The sequence below is a fragment of the Urocitellus parryii genome, chromosome 9, assembly GCF_045843805.1.
Source record: "Urocitellus parryii isolate mUroPar1 chromosome 9, mUroPar1.hap1, whole genome shotgun sequence".
In the NCBI taxonomy this organism is placed as follows: domain Eukaryota; kingdom Metazoa; phylum Chordata; class Mammalia; order Rodentia; family Sciuridae; genus Urocitellus; species Urocitellus parryii.
The window spans coordinates 130175877-130193500 of NC_135539.1; the positions used below are offsets into that span (position 1 = coordinate 130175877).

At 34.1% G+C, this 17624-nt stretch overlaps 1 protein-coding gene across 4 annotated transcripts in view; it reads right to left on the reverse strand.

The window, feature by feature from the left end:
• Swt1 (SWT1 RNA endoribonuclease homolog) overlaps positions 1-17624 on the reverse strand; it is an 89064-nt gene that overhangs the window by 57677 nt on the left and 13763 nt on the right. For 3 of the 4 annotated variants that reach the window (XM_077802291.1, XM_077802290.1, XM_077802288.1), the window contains exons 5-10: positions 11797-12499; positions 6580-6639; positions 5274-5403; positions 4089-4190; positions 3405-3593; positions 420-513 (exon numbers count right to left, since the gene is read on the reverse strand). In XM_077802291.1, the coding sequence (XP_077658417.1) occupies positions 420-513; positions 3405-3593; positions 4089-4190; positions 5274-5403; positions 6580-6639; positions 11797-12499 (1278 nt within the window). The remainder of the gene's footprint in view (positions 1-419; positions 514-3404; positions 3594-4088; positions 4191-5273; positions 5404-6579; positions 6640-11796; positions 12500-17624) is intronic. The other variant, XM_077802289.1, reaches the window with a different exon arrangement.

Here is a 17624-nt window from a genome sequence, read left to right on the forward strand (position 1 = left end):
GTCACAAAGCCATCCAGTGACAGACCCAGGACTCCAACCCATCCAGTCTTAACTCCATACCAGGCACCCAGAACCAAATTGCAATATAAACTACCTCCTTTCCCATAAATATGTAAGAAACTAACCTCCTCGTCTCTCACAACTAAAAAGTTCTGGCAGATTTTAATATTGACTTTTTCCTTGTTTTTCCAAACATTTTCTGAATAGTACATAAATTAAAATGAAATCAAACTTCATCCAATTAAGAACTTCATTACTATAGAGCTAACACATTTTCAGATATAACTGAGTATGCTTAGTGGTAGATTCAGAAAATTATGGTTGTTTTCTTTATTCTTGATTTGATAGATATAATATGATTTTAAAAATTCTTTAGCATAAGCTTTTTTTTTTTTAAATGGTAAAATTATGAAACTCACGTGCACAGAATGACAAGAGAACAGGGGAATAAATCCTGGTACTGAAGACAGCATTTTAATACCCTATCATCATTGTTCTCATCACTCAGTCCATCTGCAAATTTAACAAAGGCAGTTGTCAATAAGCACATTAGAAATCTGGCCATCGCATGAATAATTAGGCTGTATTTACAAATCAAAAAAATCTAAAAGTTTTACAACAATGAAAACACTCTGCATGCTGCTGTAATAGTGGATACATGTAATTATACATTTCTCAAAACCCATACACCACCAAGAATGAACCTAATGCGAACTCCAGAATCTGGGTGATAATGCTGTGTCAATATAGACTCACAGTTGCAATAAATGTACTGTTCTGGTGGGGGATACAGAATAAAGGAGACTGTGCATATGTGGGAGTAGGGGGCATATGGCAAATATCTGTACCTTCTGCTTAATTTTGCTGTGAACCTAAAAGTGCTCTAAAAAATTAAATTTATTTTTTTAAATGTATATGAAAGACAATTGATGGCTGGGTTTGTAGCTCAGTGGTAGAGCTCTTGCCTAGCACCTCAATATCACATAAAAATAAATGAATAAAATAGAGGTGCTGTGTCCATCTACAAATAAAAATATTTTTTAAAAAACATATAAGAGTCAGGCAAGGTGGTATATACCTGTAATCCCAGTGGCATAGGAGGCTGAGGCAGAAGGATCACAATTTCAAAGCCAGCCTCAACAAAAATGAGGCTACTAAGCAACTCAGTGAGACCTGGTCTCTAAATAAAATACAAAATAGGGCTGGGAATGTGGCTCAGTGGTTGAGTGCCCCTGGGTTCAATCCCCAGTACAAAAAAAAAAAAAAAAATCATATATAAAAGACAAAAGACTTTTTAAATAAAAAGACAAGAAAAAAATGTCTTGACAAATCTGGATCAAGATTCACATGACACACTTGAATCAAAGTGTGAAATATGATATATCAAGAACTATGTATTGTTTTGAACAACCAATAAAAAAAAATAAAAGGAAAAAAAAAAAAAGATTCACATGACAGGCTGGGGATATGACTCAAGCGGTATCGTGCTCGCCTCGCATGTGTGCGGCCCGGGTTCAATCCTCAGTACCACATACAAGAAAGATGTTGTGTCCGCCAAAAACTAAAAAATAATAAATAAATATTAAAAAATTCTCTCTCTCTCTCTTTAAAAACAAAAAAAAAGATTCACATGACATATAGTTATTTACTTAATAAAATGATTGGTTTACAACTAAAATGGACTAGGATGTACCTAATGAATAAATACAAAGAAATGTGATCAGTAACTAAACAAAAAAGATTAGAAATCGAATGCTATAAATTCTAGTCTCAATTCAGACACAGATTTTAACTATATAATTACATCATGTTTAAAATTATCTGTTTTAAAAAAATTAAATAAAAATTATCTGTTTAATATCTCTGCACAGCTATTCTATCAGCAACAGAATCTGTTTCTGGTATCTACTTTCCTTAAGCTCTAAAGCAATACATTTAGAGATACACAGAGAATGAAAACAGGAACCCTAGATAGAACATAAAAAGTGACTTCTAACAATGTTAATCAGCTTACATCACAGGCTTCTGGTCTTAAAAGACATAGCAAAAATTCAGTTTCTGTGAAAATAATGCAACAGTAGGAATATGACCTAAGATAAAGCTTCTTAAAGGCCCTCATAATACCTGCCTCAGAATTACCCAGGAGCTAGTTAATAATACAGACTGCAGGACCATACATACTTCAGATCTACTTTTGTATAAGACTCTTTGGAGGGTCTGTGGTTGTGACTCAGTAGTAGAGCACTTGCCTAGCATGTGTGAGGGACTGGGTTCAATCCTTGGCACCACATAAAAATGAATAAATAAAACAAAGGTATAAAAAAAAATGTTGTGGGGCCAGGGAAATAGCTCAATTGGTAGAGTGCTTGCCTTGCATGCATAAGGCCCAGCACCACAAAAAGAAAAAAGAAAAAAACAACTATTTGGAGCATGGACCCAGACATTCATTAAAGCTCTTGGCAAGTCTCCAAACACTAAAACTCAGTATATACTAACCAATAAGCCTCAACCAGGTTCTCAGTTTTCAACCTTTTTTCCTCTCAATTGTTAGCCTATGTTACTTAAACCTCTGATCATTCAAATTGGAAAACTCACTCATTCTGCAATAAATTTTTACATAGAACCAAATCTGTGCCAGATCCCTATGCTAAGCATCTAGATATTGAAAGATAAACTCTTTAGGAGTTCACAACCTGGTAGTAAAATCTACAAAGAACTCAACTATATCAGGGCATGGGCCCGAGGAAAATGAAACTCAGGCCTTAATCAGAAAGCCAGAGAGAGACAAATCATAGCAGCCCATTTTCCTTTCTTCAGTTCAAAGAAACATGGATAATGCAAAATGGGCAATTTAAATCATTAGTTACCTTCAAACAATTCAATTTAGCAAACAAAAAAGAGATTTAAAGGGAATAGTATATCTTGATCTAAAGGTACCAAGATTATTTGTACTATCACTTTTTCTAAGATATATGGTTCTGGAAAATACAGCTAAAATTTCAAGAATATCCATGAAATATTCAGACATTCAATAAACACTTCTGAAAACCTGTTTGGGTACTTTTCAAAAGTAAGTAAAATAGTCAAGTATGGTGATATGTAACTATAATCCCTCCTCCTCATAAGATGGAAGTAGGAGAATCACAAGTTTGAGGTAAGCTTTAACAACTTAGAGAGACCCTGTCCTCCAAATAAAAAATTAATGGAGTTAAGAGTCCAGGTTAATGGAAGAAACCCCTGGGTTCAATTCCCAGTACCACCAAAAAAAAGCCACTACCACCATACGGTCCTTTCCATTTCACATACTGCTGAGTAAAACAACATTTTGCACCATTTCCTTCCAATAATGAGTAGGCACTCTAACAAATGTTTATCAGTAAGCACCCTAAAACAACAATACTTACAAAGTTTTTGAGATGCAAGTTGTATTGACTGACCCCACAGCGTTCCATCCTGATTTCTGAGGCTGTCATTGATGAAATGAACTGCAGGTATAGCTTTGTGCTGCGCATGTTTTAGTAGTTTCCCTGCCTTCATACGATCTAGCTCTTGCACAACAACCCAGGGAATTATTAACACAAGTCCATCAAAGCCTAAAATATAAACAGATTTCTTAGAATCCAAACACTTATTGACCTACTAAATCAAACTGCTATAGAAGTGAAAGTTTTAAAGTACCCCTTAGAAATTCACAATCAACAGAGAGACAATACATAGAACGTGAAAATTTAAAAGAGGATATAAGGATCCACAGAGTATTTTTTAAATGCAACTAGAGAAAAAAAGAGTGAGTTTAGCAGATCTGCTTCCTATAATCTAAGTTCCTAATATAAATGATTTTATAATAAACAATTAGATCATCTTAGAATTAGTATCATATCCAGGGCTGGAAGTATAGCTCAGTTGGTAAGAGTTCTTGCCTCACATGCACAAGGCCCTGGGTTCAATCCCCAGCATCACAAAAAAGAAAAAATTAGTATCATATCCAAAGGGAGATGTGTTTGTAAGAATAAAGCCCACATCACTATTAATAGTAAATACTAATTCAAGAAGGAAAATCAAAATCTATAAATATGTTTTTGAAATACCTGGTATTTCTGTTGTCTTCAAAATTCTAACAAATTTGAGATGATTCATCAGAATATTCGTGTCAATAACAATTAGAAGCTTTTTGTCTGAATCAGTATTTGCTAGAGAAAAGGAGCCAAGTTAGGATTTCATGACACTTGATAATAATAATGTCTAAACTTTTGGTATCAATAAATGTAGATAACTCACTTTGAAACCCCTCTGTGTCTTATAAATTTAATTGTGCAAGAGACCCACACAGTTGACTAAACTCTTAAGCTGGTTCATCACTTGGTTGCCATGTAATGTAAACTTCTACCCAAACAATCAAGGTTCCCCTGAGCAGGAAACATAATCCTTGTTTGTAGAAGGACAATCTACAGGAGGGTTAGGGGCAGGAGGAGGAGGAACTTGGCTAGATCCAAATGGTCAGAGAAGGTAAGATCTGTGCAAAGCAAACATCACAGGAAGTCTTGGGGCTAAGACATGGAGAATGGCATAGGAGAGTGTTTTTGAATAGCGTTCCATAAAGAAGAAAGTCCTTTAGACAATGAGAATAAAATTTCTTTTACTCCAATTCTTAAAGGAAAAAGTAGTAATCAATGCTTAATTATCTCCCAATAGATTATCATAAATTATTTATAAAATTATTTTCAATCATAAAATGATTTGCCCCAGCAGGAATAACGTTTATACACCCTGTCCGGCTGTGCACTTAGAAAGTATAAGCTGATTTTAAATATCCTGAGTAAAACTTAATTGCAACGCAAAATATGTATAAAATAAAGAAAATACAGTAACATTAGCATTGTTATTTCACAGGGCCTTGTGAAATCAAATAAGTTTCTGCACAGAAAAACACCTACTGAAGTGAAAAATGTAATGTGAATGTAAGATAGCATTATTATTTTTATAAAGAGAACTCAAAATAGTATACTAACAGATTTTGGACTATCTTTATCATTATCTTCTCCCAGAAAACAATGCATAAGTCTTATTATTGCCTCTTGGCAAAAAAGGAAGAAAAAATAAGTCCAATTGCCTAATAATGTAAGAGACATAAAACAAATGATAAGAAAAATATTAGACCAGATTTCATTCGAATGAGCGAGTTCTAACATTTTTTCATCTAAATATTGTAAAACTGAAAAGTTAGCACATTAATTCTTAGGAAAACACAGGAAATCATTATCTTATAGGTATACCAGCAGAGGAATGTACATCATCTTCCACCAAGTCAATTTCCATACTCATTAACTCTCCAGAAGGTGGTACCACAGGTAAATCCACACTTTTCCCCACGCGTGCAGCATGAAGCTCTTCGACTATCTGCATCTAAATTGTAAAAGACCTCAGTGAAATATTACTCTGCAGATTAATAAGAAAACAATTAATTCTTATTTAAATCACTTGAGAGTTTGTAGAAAGAAAAAAATTTATACAAATATGCAGGAAGTTGATAAAAAACAGATTCATAAATATATACATAATAGTTCTTCTCTTATTACCTCTATAGCTTTAGGCAAGCGAATTATTTCACTATTTTGTGTCTCAGTTTACTCATCTACAAAATAGAAATATTAAATATTTGATTCCTTTTAGGATTTTTTGTGAAGATTAAATAAAATATGCTACATGAAACTCCTTGCATAAAGCCTAGTAAATGGACGAGAAAAGACATTTTATTCTCACTTCAAAGTATCCAAGAGACAGTTTCTTATTATCTAGATGATGAGTGAAGTTCTAAAGATTTCTAGTATTGTTTATGAACAATCCAAAATTGAAATCTAGATCTTAAGATCTTCCTCACTTCAGGAAATGCTTCTCTGTTGCACTCTTGTGTAAAGAAATGAAAATTCAACTTAGCTGCAGAGCAGAGATAAGAAATCTTCTATCAAGGGGCATTACTCAAAAGGAGGAAAAATGCAACTGATTGTACAAACAAAAAGCTATCAATATAGCCTAAATAGAAAAATACAAAGTGTTTTGAGAACTTAATTTTAACTCAGGACCAGAAAATACACAATTATCCTCAATATTCTATGAGGGTCAATCAGGAGATTATAGCTGGGAAATGAAGCAATAAGTAAAAAGAGAAAACATTCATGCACTCTTATTTATTTTCAATAAATAACTATTTCATCTGATTGCTGAGTAAAAAAAAAAAAAAGCAAAACCAGATTAATTTCATATTGAATTTTGGCAATAAACATGAAAAAGCATAATAACATTAATTCCAAAACTCAAGATTTTGTGACCAATAGGCTCTATACTGTTTTTCAAAATAGATTAGCCTATTAGAAACAAAGGCAAAAAGGTGATCAAGTAACTGGAAATACTTTTCAAAAATGTTTTTTGATGACTTCATAAAAGCCAACATATTGATTAAAGTGGAGATATTATTGATACTGTTTTATTAATAATTCTATTTTATAGATATTTTACTAACAACAGGAAATGGCTGACTGATTTTCATTAAAAAGATTCAAAGTAAATAAGTATATTAGTAACCTCTTGATCTGTATCTTGAATACTTTCAGGTCCCATTGAAGAACACGGTGTTTCAAAACTCTGAAATGAAAAGTAATTTTATTAGTTAAAAAAGAAACATAGGGGCTGGGATCCTGGCTCAGTGGTAGAGCACTTGACTCACGTGTGTGAGGTACTGGGTTCAATCCTCAAAACTACATAAAAATACTGTGTCCATCTACAACTAAAAAAAAAAAGAAAGAAAGAAACATAGGGCTGGGGTTGTGGCTCAGTGGTAGAGCGCTTGCCTAACAAGTGTGAGGCACTGGGTTTAATACTTAACACAACATAAAAATAAATAAAAGAAAGGTATGTGTACATCTACAACTAAAACAAAAAAATTAAAAAAAAAAAAGAAAAGAACCCTATACCTAAAGTAGTGTTTTTCAACCTTGGCACTATTAACATTTGAGGTCAGAAAAGTCTCTATTACGTGTCTGTCCTGTGTACTATAGGATGTTTAGCATCATCTCTGGACCTACCTACCAGATGTCAGTAACACTACCTACCCACCTCTGAATATTCACAATCAAAAATGTTTCCAGACATTACTAAATGTTCACAGTGGAATAAAATTGCCCCCAGGAGACACCACCCCTAAAATAGAAAAACCTCATTCCACCCAGTTATGAAATGTGGGAGAAATTCATTAGGGTTTATTCATTCATACATGCATTCTTAAAAGCACTCATTCTGTAATAATAAACCCACATTCCACCCTAAGAAATAAAAGGAATCATGGTAAAGATAATCAAGATGGCCTTTAGTGGCAGAAAATTTTCATCTACAAGTCACTTAGCCATTTTAAATAAAATGACAAAACAAAGAAAACCTGAAGACTAATATGGCTAAGGAGAAAAGGCTGACAATGAATTCCTTGTATTATATATTCTATATGGTTCTATTGTGTGTGGTTAGAGCTTGAGAAGTTATATATATATAATAAATATATATAAATAAATGTATAAAAATAATTATTACTATAAACATAATATAAATATAAATAAACATATAAATATATATAAATAATAATACATAATAAATAAATATATTTTAAATAGATATATATTTTTAAACATATATATATATTTCCCACACACACACAGATTGAAAATCTTCAAAAATTCCAACTTTGCACCAGCACTTTGGCTGAGTGGATAAATCCTACCTGACCCTACATGCAGGAGACAGGAAACAAAAGCACTGCTGAACCAAATCATCATTTAAGAATTCTCTAAGATAACTCCAAACTCACATCTATTTCACAGGAACTATTAACATATAAATTATAGTCCCTCTTGGGCTGGGGTTGTGGCTCAGAGGTAGAGCGCACACCTACCATGCGTGAGTCACTGGGTTCGATCCTCAGTACCATATAAAAATAAAGATATTGTGTCTACCTATAACTAAAAATATATATATATTTTTAAAAAAATTATAGCCCCTCTTTAACTAAATATGTCATATGCAATAATGCTTTACTAGGAATTCAGCTTCCACCCTATCCATCCAACATCAAACTTCACATGACATGACCCCATTCACATCACACACACAGGCTCATTATTGCTTTACTATTCCATAATCATAGAATTTTAAATATCTTCACCATTTCACATTAAATCTTACTAGAGGTCTTTCTAATTTTCTTAAATTAAGTAGTGCCAAGCAAGCTAGACTGCTGTCAAAATATCCTGTAACTCTTGACATTCTAAGTCTTCCTGTTTTCTTCTTTAAGCCGCTACTACCCTGACTTCCCTTTGACCACAGGACACTTGTAGTGACTTCAGTGAATTTTCTATCAATCCAGAAAAGTTGATGTCAACTATTCCTGATAATTTCCTTTCCATTACAAATCAAAGTCTTGGTGATCATTCAAATGATTGCCTCTCCCTACCATGCTTTATTAAATACAGGGATCGAGATAAAGCCTTTCCTAGGGATGACAAAAGGGAATGGATTTAATGAAGATAATAATGGTTTTATCTACCAAAATGCTTCTAAATAGAAAATGTGTGTGTTAAGTCAGTTTTTCTTCACTGTGACCAAATTACCCAGCAAGAACAACTTAGAGAAGAAAAAGTTTATTTTGGCTCACAGTTTCAGAGGTTAACGTCCATGGCGACTCAACTCCATTGCTCTGTGCTCAGGGTGAAGTAGAACATCAAGACAGAAGGGTATGGCAGAGGAGCACTGCTCACCTCATGACAGCCAGGAAGCAGAGAGAAAGGGAAAGGGGCAGGGGCCGAAGAGATGAACCCTTCCCCAGCACACGCCCAATAACCTACCTCCTCCAGCCACACCCCACCTACCAAAAGTTTACCACCCACCTAGTCCATTTAAACTAGGACAGACTGATTATGTTACAGCTCTCATAATGTAATCATTTCACTTCTGAATATTCCTGTACTAACGCAGAAGCTTTTGGCGGACACCTCATATTCAAACCCTAACTATCCCTGATTGCCCCTGATTACCTTTCAGTGGCTCTCTTCCATCCACAGGACACAAAATAAAATACCAGTGTTTCCAATGAGACACAAAAGCATTCACTGTCTGGGCCCTGGCTTCCCATCTATCTTTTTCTTCTATATATCCTCTACACACCTTGACTCTAGTCATACTAAACAACCTAAGCATCCATATACCTTGCCAATTCTGTGCCATTATACACAATGGCCCTCTACATGGCTGGTCAGAACTTCTATTCCTCCCTCTACATATCCTTGAAGAAATAACTTAGGAATCTCTACTTTAGTGAGCTCTTCCTTAACCCACCTAGAGATTTATATTGTAACAACACATCCAATTCTTAAGACTGATATTTTCTTCATTGCAGTGCAATTATATTTGTTTACCAATCTGCCCCCCTGAGAATATTCTGAGGGCAAAGATTCTCTTACTCACTTCTCAAATCACTACCACAAAAAGAACTTATTATCTGACACATAATAAGTTCCTTTAATTAATGTTTGATAAACTAATGAATTCCTACCTCACAGACTTATAATGATTAAATGGAATGCAGCATAAAAAAACATAAATCTCTAGAATATTAATTTGCAATGGTGGAAGGGGGTTAGTAAACTGATAGTTTATATCAAAGGACTATAAAACCTAAGAAACAAAATAAGTTATTTTCTATTTACGAAAGCAAAATAAGATCATTAACAGGATTAATACATCCAGAAAAATACAACTGGTTCCTTATAAAGTACACTCATTTCAGGAAAATAAGTAGCTATAAGGAATTACTTAGTAAAACAAAACAAACACAGTATTATCTCCTGTCAATGATATGCTAAAGATAATGATATGCTCAAGATAAGGACAATATTTATTTGCTTCGGTATCTAAACAACTCTTAAGTCAAATAATGTTATTACAGCAACAATTAATAGTTTTAATTCTGATAAATGGAAAGTAGAATTGCAAAAATTACTTCCCTTAAAAGTTAATATTCATGCTATATGCCTCTTTTGGTTTGTGTAATAATTTTACATAAAGATCAAAATAAACTATAAACCAGGCATGCTGGCTCATGCTTGAAATCCCAATGGCTCAGCGGGTTGAAGCAGGAGAATCCCAAGTTCAAAGCCAGGCTCTGCAACTTGGCAAGGCCCTGAGCAACTTAGCAAGACCCTGTCTCAAAATAAAAATAAAAAGGTCTGGGGACATGGCTCAGTGGTTAAGAACTCCTGGGTTCAATCCCTGGTACCAAAAAAAAAAAAAAAGAAAAGAAAAAAAACGAAACTATAAAATGCACTACGGAGATTATTCATACTATTCCTTAGATGTATAGCACATGGGGAACAAGCATGTTGATCACTGATGTTGATCAATGATGATTACTGAGTATACTGACAATTTCAAGTTCCCTTCACTTCTTCTACTCTACAGAACTGGTTATAACACGAGAAGATAAACTGGAGGTTCTTTTCCTTTACAAAAGCAGTAAAAAGAATAAACTCAATTCTTTCCCTTCTGGGCCCCTTCAAGTTCTTTTTAACACTCTCAAGCTCTTATGCCTACTTAGTTATAATCCCTACATTTTTGGGGTGGAGGTACTGGGGATTGAATTTAAGGGCTCTCAACCACTGAGTCACATGCCCAGCCCTATTTTGTGTTTATTTAGAGACAGGGTCTCACTGAGTTGCTTAGCACCTTGCTTTTTTGCTGAGGCTGGCTTTAAACTCAGGATCCTCCTGCCTCAGCCTCCCAAACTGCTGGGATTACAAACATGTGCTACTGCACAGGCATAATCCCTACATTTTTCATAAGAATCTTACTACCTAACATCTAAAAGCAGGCAGGTTTGACCACCCTACTTAGAAGCAGTTACTAAATATCAGAATTTATTAAGTTCTAAAGTTCTGATGTTCCAAAGTTCTAAAAGTTCCCTTAACGTTAAGGGACTTTACCTGTCACAGAAACAAAGCTATAGAGTGCTTCTCAACATAGTCCACAAATGCCACTCTATTATACAATCTAGAAGCAAAATAATGTGCCTAGTTTTTAGCCTCAATTTCTGCTTATGGGAGTTCCCTTGGCCTCCAACATTCCTGCTTCTCCATTGGATCCCTCTTCATCTGCACCTAAATAACTCCAACATTCTTTGGTTCTCAGCTTAAATATCATCCCCCTGCAAGGCTGTGTATTACAACATTAAGTGATAAGTACTTTACTTATCACATTTAAAGAAATTGTGTCCTTCCATGAATAAGCCTCTGAAAACAGAGATTATGTACATTTCACAGGCTATTTTTACTGCAGTGCCTGGCATAGAGTGGCACTGAAAACACAATTTGTTAAAGGAATCAGCTCTTCAGAATATTAATACCTGAGAAGGAAAAAAAAAAAGAGCCTAAAAGACTGTTATCAATGCTTTATTCAAAGAACTATTGGTAACTGTTCTTCACACGTTTACACATTCCCGTTTATTATAGATCCCTATACATGCCAGGTTACCTTCCTAAGGAAGCTGTAATTAAGAGACTGAAATAAGAAACCAACACATATCTTCAGACTAAATTTAAATCAGGCCTCTAATTATCATCAATAATAAAAATAAATAAATCCTGACACACTGTCACTCTCTCCCCACCCCCTCTCTCTATATGTATATATATATTTGTGTGTGTGTGTGTGTGTATTTTTTTTTTTTTCTAAATCTAAATTCCTCATTTTGTACTGCATTACCTGGGTAAACAGTTCCTTGGAAACTGAATCTTTACTTTCTTGACGCTGATGATGATGCTTTCCTTTCCACTCATGCTTACAAGAAGAATCTGAAAATAAGCGTTCAGTTTTGTGCCTGGCCAAATTTAATGAAACCCGTGAGGTTCCCAGGCCACCTTTTCCCTCTTGTTTAGTCTTTGACTTATTAGATTCAAAATTAAAGACATTTTCTTCTACCACCCTCTGGAGAGTATTACAAGATTTTCTTGGGATTTTGAAGCTGATTTTCCTTCTAGATTCAAAAGGTTCCTTAATTATCCTGTTGGAATTACAATCCTGAGAAAATGGATTTTTCTGGCATTTCTCCAAGACAGGTTTTTCAGAATTCTCTCTAATTTTTTTGTTCAGTTCTTTCATCTTCTCCCTCTGAGCCAGTAAATGAGGCCACTTCTTTTCCTTTGCCTGTACTTCAACTTTAGGTTTTTCATCTTTGGCAATTTTATGACTGTTAAGATTTTTCATTTCATGGCCAAGCTTACTCCTAACATTTGTCGATTTAATATTTTTAACTTTAATATCTTTAATTCCTTTTGAAGAAGGAATCTGTAATATAATCTGATTATCATTTGAATATGATGTTTCTTGGACTTTAGCAGGTCCTTGGGATGAGGAACTGGTTTTCAGTCTCTTTTTTGGTGTGTCTGTGTCGACGTCTACATTCGATCTGTAAAGCAGCATAGAAAACTACGTTACATTACAATTATATATATTGTGCTATATGATTTTTGTTAAGGCTGACAGACTAGGCTAACTCTAAACTTCTTAAAAATTAAAAAAATTGCTTACTTAACAATGAAAGCAGGGCTGGGGCTCAGTGGTAGAGCACTTGCCTCCCATGTGTGAGGCACTGGGTTCGATCCTTGGCACCACATAATAATAAATAAATAAGATACTGTGGCCACAACTCCAGCCCTAAAACTCAAAAATATATATATAAAAAAAACCAAAAAACCAAGTACTAAGAGAGCTAGAGATGTAGCTCAGTGACAGAGTACTTCTCTAGATTAAAGGGGGCCCTGGGTTCAATCCCCAGTATTGTCAAGAAGACAGAAAGAAAGAAGTACTAAAACACTAGAATAAATCATTAAAAAAAATTTATGAAAGAGAAAAAGAGCCTAATAAACATTTGTGAAAAACACTGACTTTCCTAACAATAACAAACAAGCAAGCTAATAATAAAAATAACATAGTATTTTTCCTACCAAATCAGCAAACATTTTAAAATTGCGTTAAATATTGGGTAGGGGGTTGTAAAAAAGACTCTCATATGATGCTGGTAAATATGTAAAATGATATGATAGCTCTACAAAGGAATTTGACAATATAAATTAAAAGATCTAAAAATGCTTATATTTTTGATACCTCAGTAATTCACATTTTAGAAATCCATACCAACATTAAAAAAATCAAAATAAACTTAAAAAATATTTTAAAGATATTCAACTCAGGATTATTTACAATAGCAGAAAACAGAAAAGTAATGGCTGAAATTTTGGACATGATTTTTCAAAACATCACATTCATATGATAGACTATCATAGTTTTTTCAAATGTTTATGGAAGATTCCTAATGAGAGAAAACAAAACATTAAGCAAAAAACAAGCAGGGCACAATTCTGTATACATACCATGGTCTGAATAATTTAAACAAGTCTAATAAAACAGCCAAAGAGAAATGTGCTAAAATATTAGAAGTAGCAATAGCTAGAGGTAATAATATATCCCTGCTTAGTAAAACTAGATGCAACTATGTGGCTAGAAAGAAAGTGAAATAAGCCTCAATGAAACACAAACCATTAAATCAATAAATCCTTAAGTGCCTTCTAAGTGTAAGTCACTTCGTTAAGTACTGAAGAGGCAATAGAAGACATATCAAGTAGAGTCCTTACCCCCAATTAGCTTACGGCCTACCAAGGGAGGGAATAATAATACATTAGTGGCTTCTCAAATAATTATGTAAGAATAAACAATAAACATCTCAGATTTTTTTTAACAGGAATTTCACTTGAGTCTTCAACTGGTTTTATTTTCTCTGCTACTTCTTTCATACAAAAAGACTGCCATTATTTATTAATCAGTACCTGTAAAACAACATTTAAGTTTCAAAAGGTTCCTACAGTTCTCTGAGCATTTCATATTTCCAGTTTATTTACTCTTGACAATAGCCCAGTGCTACATATTTCATAGCAATTTGTTCATCATGGTCTACAATCACAATTAATGAAAATTCAACTCTGTAATACTTTTAAAGATCAAAAAAATTAAATCTTAAAAATTTTATTTCTTATTGACCAGCTATATTACAGCTCTAAGAAGCATATTAAAGTTTAAGATCTGCAACTCATGGACTTAAAAGATCTGAACAATGATGACAATGGACTGTAACTGAAGAAATCCCACAAACTGTGTATTAATTATTTGAAGAAATGCTTTCTGAATACTGAAAACACTGAATATTGATAATATTCTAAATATCAAAAGCAACTAAGATTATTGTCCTTGCTTATATTTTCATCACTAATACATTTATGTGTACTTAAATCAAGGAGCAGGTGTAATGGTAATGGTATAATTTAACTGGCTTCTCACGTATTAAAACTTTTATTTTTCCCTCTGCATCTCAGGATTCACTGTCTGCACACAAATTTCGAGACTTTCTTTGGAGCTGAGTTAATTACCGAAGTTTTGTTTGTTTGTTTGTTTTACCAAGGATGCTATATAACTTATAAGAAATACTTACAACCAGGCTGGGGTTTCGGCTCAGTGGTAGAGCACTTGCCTAGCACGTGTGAGGCGCTGGGTTCAGTCACCAGAACCACATAAACAAAATAAAAATATTGTGACCATCTACAAGTAAAAATATTTTTTAAAAAAGAAATACTTGGGGCTGGGATTGTGGCTCAGCGGTAGAGCGCTCACCTAGCACAGGTGGGAGCCGGGTTCGATCCTCAGCACCACATAAAAATAAAGGCATTGTGTTGTGTCCATCTACAAAAAAGAAAAAGATTCTCTCTCTCTCTCTCTTAAAAAAAAAAAGAAAGAAAGAAATACATATAACCTTAAGAGAAATTTAATCCTCCATTAAGTGAACAACAGCAGCAACTGAACCACTTTTTCTATAAGCAACCAATGGTTGTTAGAAATACACTATTGAAGCTGGGTGTGGTAACACATCTGTAATCCCAGTAGCTTGAGAGGCTGAGGCAGGATGATCCCAAGTTCAAAGCCAGCCTTAGCAACTTAGCAAAGCCTGGAGCAATTCAGCAAGACCTTGTCTCTAAATAAAATATAAAAAAAGGCTAGGGATATGACTCAGTGCTTGAGCACCCCTGAGTTCAATCCCCAGTACCAAATTAACTTTTTTAAAAAAATACACTGTTGATATTAATGAAGTACAATATCACAGCTTTCCTATCTAAGCAACTTATATATGTGTATGTGAGTTTTGTGTGTGGCACTGTAACACTGAGTCGCATTCCCAGCCTCCTTTTTTTTTTTTTTTTTTGAGATAAGTTTTCAACGCTAGCCTCAAACTTGTCATCCTCCTGCCACAAGCATGTGCCACTGCAACTTTTTATTATATAGTAGCTCCTATACCATAATTGTTTTTGGAATAGCTAGGATATATACATGACAGGACAATTCTAAAATATCTTGTACACCATATACTTTATCTTTGACTAAAGAAAATTGTCATTAAAAGTGACATGTATAGTACTTGCCAATATTTGATAGGGAATATTCAGACACTAACGGTAACTACAAAGGGCATATCTTGTCCATATTACTTATTCCCAAGATGAGATATGATGATAACTCATACAATGACATGATGATGCATCACATATTTTCAGGCATGCCAAAATGTTACTTAACTACTCAGTACTGCAACACTGAAGCCAAGCAGCATATTTTGAATAAAAACTTAGACAAACTGAACTTCATTGATTCCTTAGAATAATTCAAATCTTAGTCTCAAAAAAAAAAAAAAAAACAAAAAAAAAATGATTATTTCTTCTTCCTTTCAAAGTATATACAGGCAAGTCTAAAGGCACAGATGTCTCTGAGCTGCGCTCCCTTCTTGAGTGGGCACAGAGTCCCAGCGCGCTGGAATGGATCCCCAATAAATCCCCTTTTGCCAAAAAAAATAAAAAAATAAAGGCACAGATGTATCAATGAAAAATTTACTTCTATTTTTCCTTATACATATTAATTAAGATTAAGGGCTTAAAAAATATGCCCTTAAGCAAAAGATAGTAAAAAAGTAGTCTTGTACTTTTAGAATATAAAATTTTAACAGAAAAAGAGGATAGTGCAAAAGGCATTTAAAACCTAATTCAAAAAATGTAGCAAACAATTGTCAATTTAACATGAAATATACTCTGGAATATATTTCAACAGACGATACAGATATATCACCTTTAAAACAGTGATTCAAAAGAAAACTGAAGTCAGAGGAAAGGATTTTTGTTTTGTGTTGTTTTTAGTAGATATTAACTGAAATTGGTTGAGAAGCAGCAGTTGTATTTAGATGTTCATGCCATTCTGTTTTCTCTAACTGCTTATCCCAGAGAAACCTTGTTCTTAACTACCTCTTGTCACACAATATACTTTTTATACTTATTTATTTACCTCTCCAAATAGTGGCAAGAAATTCCTTCACTACAAATTTCTCTAAAAATTTTATCCCGAGGAGGAAATTAAAGAAAAATAATTTCTATTATACCTATCATCATTCCCCAAGTTCTCTAGTTGTAATCACATACTGGTTAATACACAGTTCAGAGCCATTTCAATTCAGTAAGCTAAATATTGTCTTTACAAAATAGATAGACAGGGCTGGGGATGTGGCTCAGGCGGTAGCGCGCTCGCCTGGCATGCGTGCGGCCCGGGTTCGATCCTCAGCACCACATACCAACAAAGATGTTGTGTCCGCCGAGAACTAAAAAAAAATAAATATTAAAAATTCTCTCTCTCTCCTTCTCCTCTCTCACTCTCTCTTTAAAAAAAAAAAAAATAGATAGACAAAAAGATAATTTATCCATAATTTCTAAATTAGCCTCATAACCTCTCTTTTAGCATACACAATGAAGTTATGTATCTTATCATTATGTGCTAATTCAAATCATTAGAGATGAGCTGGGCATGGTGGCACATGCCTGTAATCCCAGCAACTCAGGAGGCTGAGACAGAAAGATCTCAAATTCAAGATTAGCCTTAGCAACTTAGTGAAACCCTGTCTCAAAATAACAAGTGGCTGGAGGGGCGGGGGATGTGGCTCAGTGGTTAAGCACCCGAGTTCAATTCCCAGTACAAAAAAAAAAGGGGGGGGGGCTGGAAATCAGTGGTTAAGCATCCCTGAGTAAAATCCTGGTACAAAAAAAAAATAAATAAATAAATAATAAAATTACTAGAGATAAAAATCTACATTTTGTTTGTAACATATACTGTAGAACACAATGTACTTTTGATAGACTTTATCATTTCACTCAACTTTTTCTGAAATTTATAGTATTAAGAAAGTTCACTAGTTATAACTTGTGAAACAACCAGAGATATTTGTATGCAAAACAATATTAATCAGAGTAAATATAAGATTTTTCAAATCTAAAACCTTAATCTCATAATTCTTTTTTCTTTCTTTCTTTTTTGGGTGCTGGGGAATGAACCCAGGGGCACTTAACCATTGAATCACATCCACAGCTATTTTTTATTTTGAGACAGGGTTTCACTGAGTTGTTTAGGACCTCACTAAGTTGCTGAGGATGGCCTTGAACTTGTGATTCTCC